The 1,504-nt window shown below is 44.6% G+C and overlaps 1 protein-coding gene across 1 annotated transcript; it reads left to right on the top strand.

Moving 5' to 3' along the window:
- The first annotated feature begins 233 nt into the window (after positions 1-233).
- LOC109954038 (hyaluronan synthase 1-like) lies at positions 234-1,497 on the top strand. The gene is made up of 3 exons (XM_020589462.1): positions 234-938; positions 1,039-1,264; positions 1,361-1,497. The coding sequence occupies exons 1-3, from the start codon at positions 243-245 to the stop codon at positions 1,495-1,497; spliced, it is 1,059 nt and encodes a 352-aa protein (XP_020445118.1). The 5' UTR covers positions 234-242.
- The last annotated feature ends 7 nt before the right edge of the window (positions 1,498-1,504 follow it).

Raw genomic sequence — 1,504 nt, 5'->3', positions numbered from 1 at the left:
ATCAGTTAACAGACTAGGATTTTTAAAAGAATACGGCAGAGGTTAAAGCATTTACAAGGCTGGCAGCTTCATTGTTTTTCTTGTTAAAGAACAAATTCCATTTAATGTCCTTTTTCCAAACCACAGCACCATGATTGTCTGTGTATGTTTAGTATGACAGAATCAGTAGGAAACCGTTGTTTATGCATGTACAGACCATACTAACATGTGGTGTCTTTGTGTCTCTAAGGTAAATAAACGCAATGGAGCTGAAACTTTTATTGAAGAAGCTGGGCACAATAATCCGCGTCGTTCTCACGTTCCTCTTTGCTCTGTTGGTCGTGGGTGTGATGGTGTGGGCTTATGTCAAAGGTTTCCAAGTGGTGACCTCCATGTATGGAATCATCTCCTTTGGTTTTTATGGATTACTCCTCTCACTGCATGTGTTGGTCCAAAGCTTCTTTGCTTATGTTGAGCACAAGCGAATGAGAGCCCGCACAGACCCATGCACCTTTACCAAAAGCATCGGGTTCACTATATCAGCTTACGAGGAGGATCCTGTCTATCTCAGAGAGTGTCTCAACTCCATCAGGGCCCTCAACTATCCACCTGAGCTGCTGCGGATCATCATGGTGGTAGATGGGAACTCAAATGATGACCGCTATATGATGAACATGTTCAGAGAGGTGTTTGCAGACCAGGATCCTGGCTGTTATGTGTGGAAGAACAATTACCATACATGGGACCCCACCCAGGCCATGCAGGATGTGGAAATGGCTGCAGCAATCGGCTCGTGTGGGGATGCTGACAATGTTGTAAGAGTGGATCCACAGCAAAAAGAGGTAGAACATCTGATCCAGAGCAAGAGGTGTGTGTGCATCATGCAGAAGTGGGGCGGCAAACGGGAGGTGATGTACACAGCATTTAAAGCACTCGGGTCATCAGTTGACTATATACAGGTATTTATTTTTATTTTCTCATCTACAACAGTTAAGGTCATTTTATGAAGAGAAAATGAAAGTCTACAGTTTTAATTACATGATTCTCTTTCCCCTCCAGGTCTGTGACTCTGACACTAAACTGGACCCTCTGGCCACACTGGAGCTCTGTAAGGTGCTGGAGAGTAACCCCAAGTACGGTGCTGTGGGAGGGGATGTGATGATCCTTAACCTGAAAGACTCTTACATCAGCTTCATGAGCAGTCTTAGGTACTGGATGGCTTTCAACATTGAAAGGTCCTGCCAGTCCTTCTTCAACTGTGTGTCCTGCATAAGTGGTCCTTTGGGTATGTAAACAATTCAAACATGCCCAGCAATGGTAGTCCCGGTTTTACTGCAGAGTTTTAACTCAGTGTAACTAATATTTCTTTTGTTTGATGAAGGACTGTACAGGAATGACCTCCTCCAGCAGTTTCTGGAGTCCTGGTACAATCAGATGTTTCTGGGGACTCACTGCACATTTGGCGACGACAGACATCTCACCAACCGTATGCTGAGCATGGGTTACGCCACAAAGTAAGAAACTT

The sequence above is a fragment of the Monopterus albus genome, unplaced genomic scaffold, assembly GCF_001952655.1.
Source record: "Monopterus albus unplaced genomic scaffold, M_albus_1.0 scaffold2725.1, whole genome shotgun sequence".
Classification (NCBI taxonomy): domain Eukaryota; kingdom Metazoa; phylum Chordata; class Actinopteri; order Synbranchiformes; family Synbranchidae; genus Monopterus; species Monopterus albus.
The sequence above is the reverse complement of the archived record's forward strand: the minus strand, read 5'-3'. Positions and strand labels throughout refer to the sequence as shown.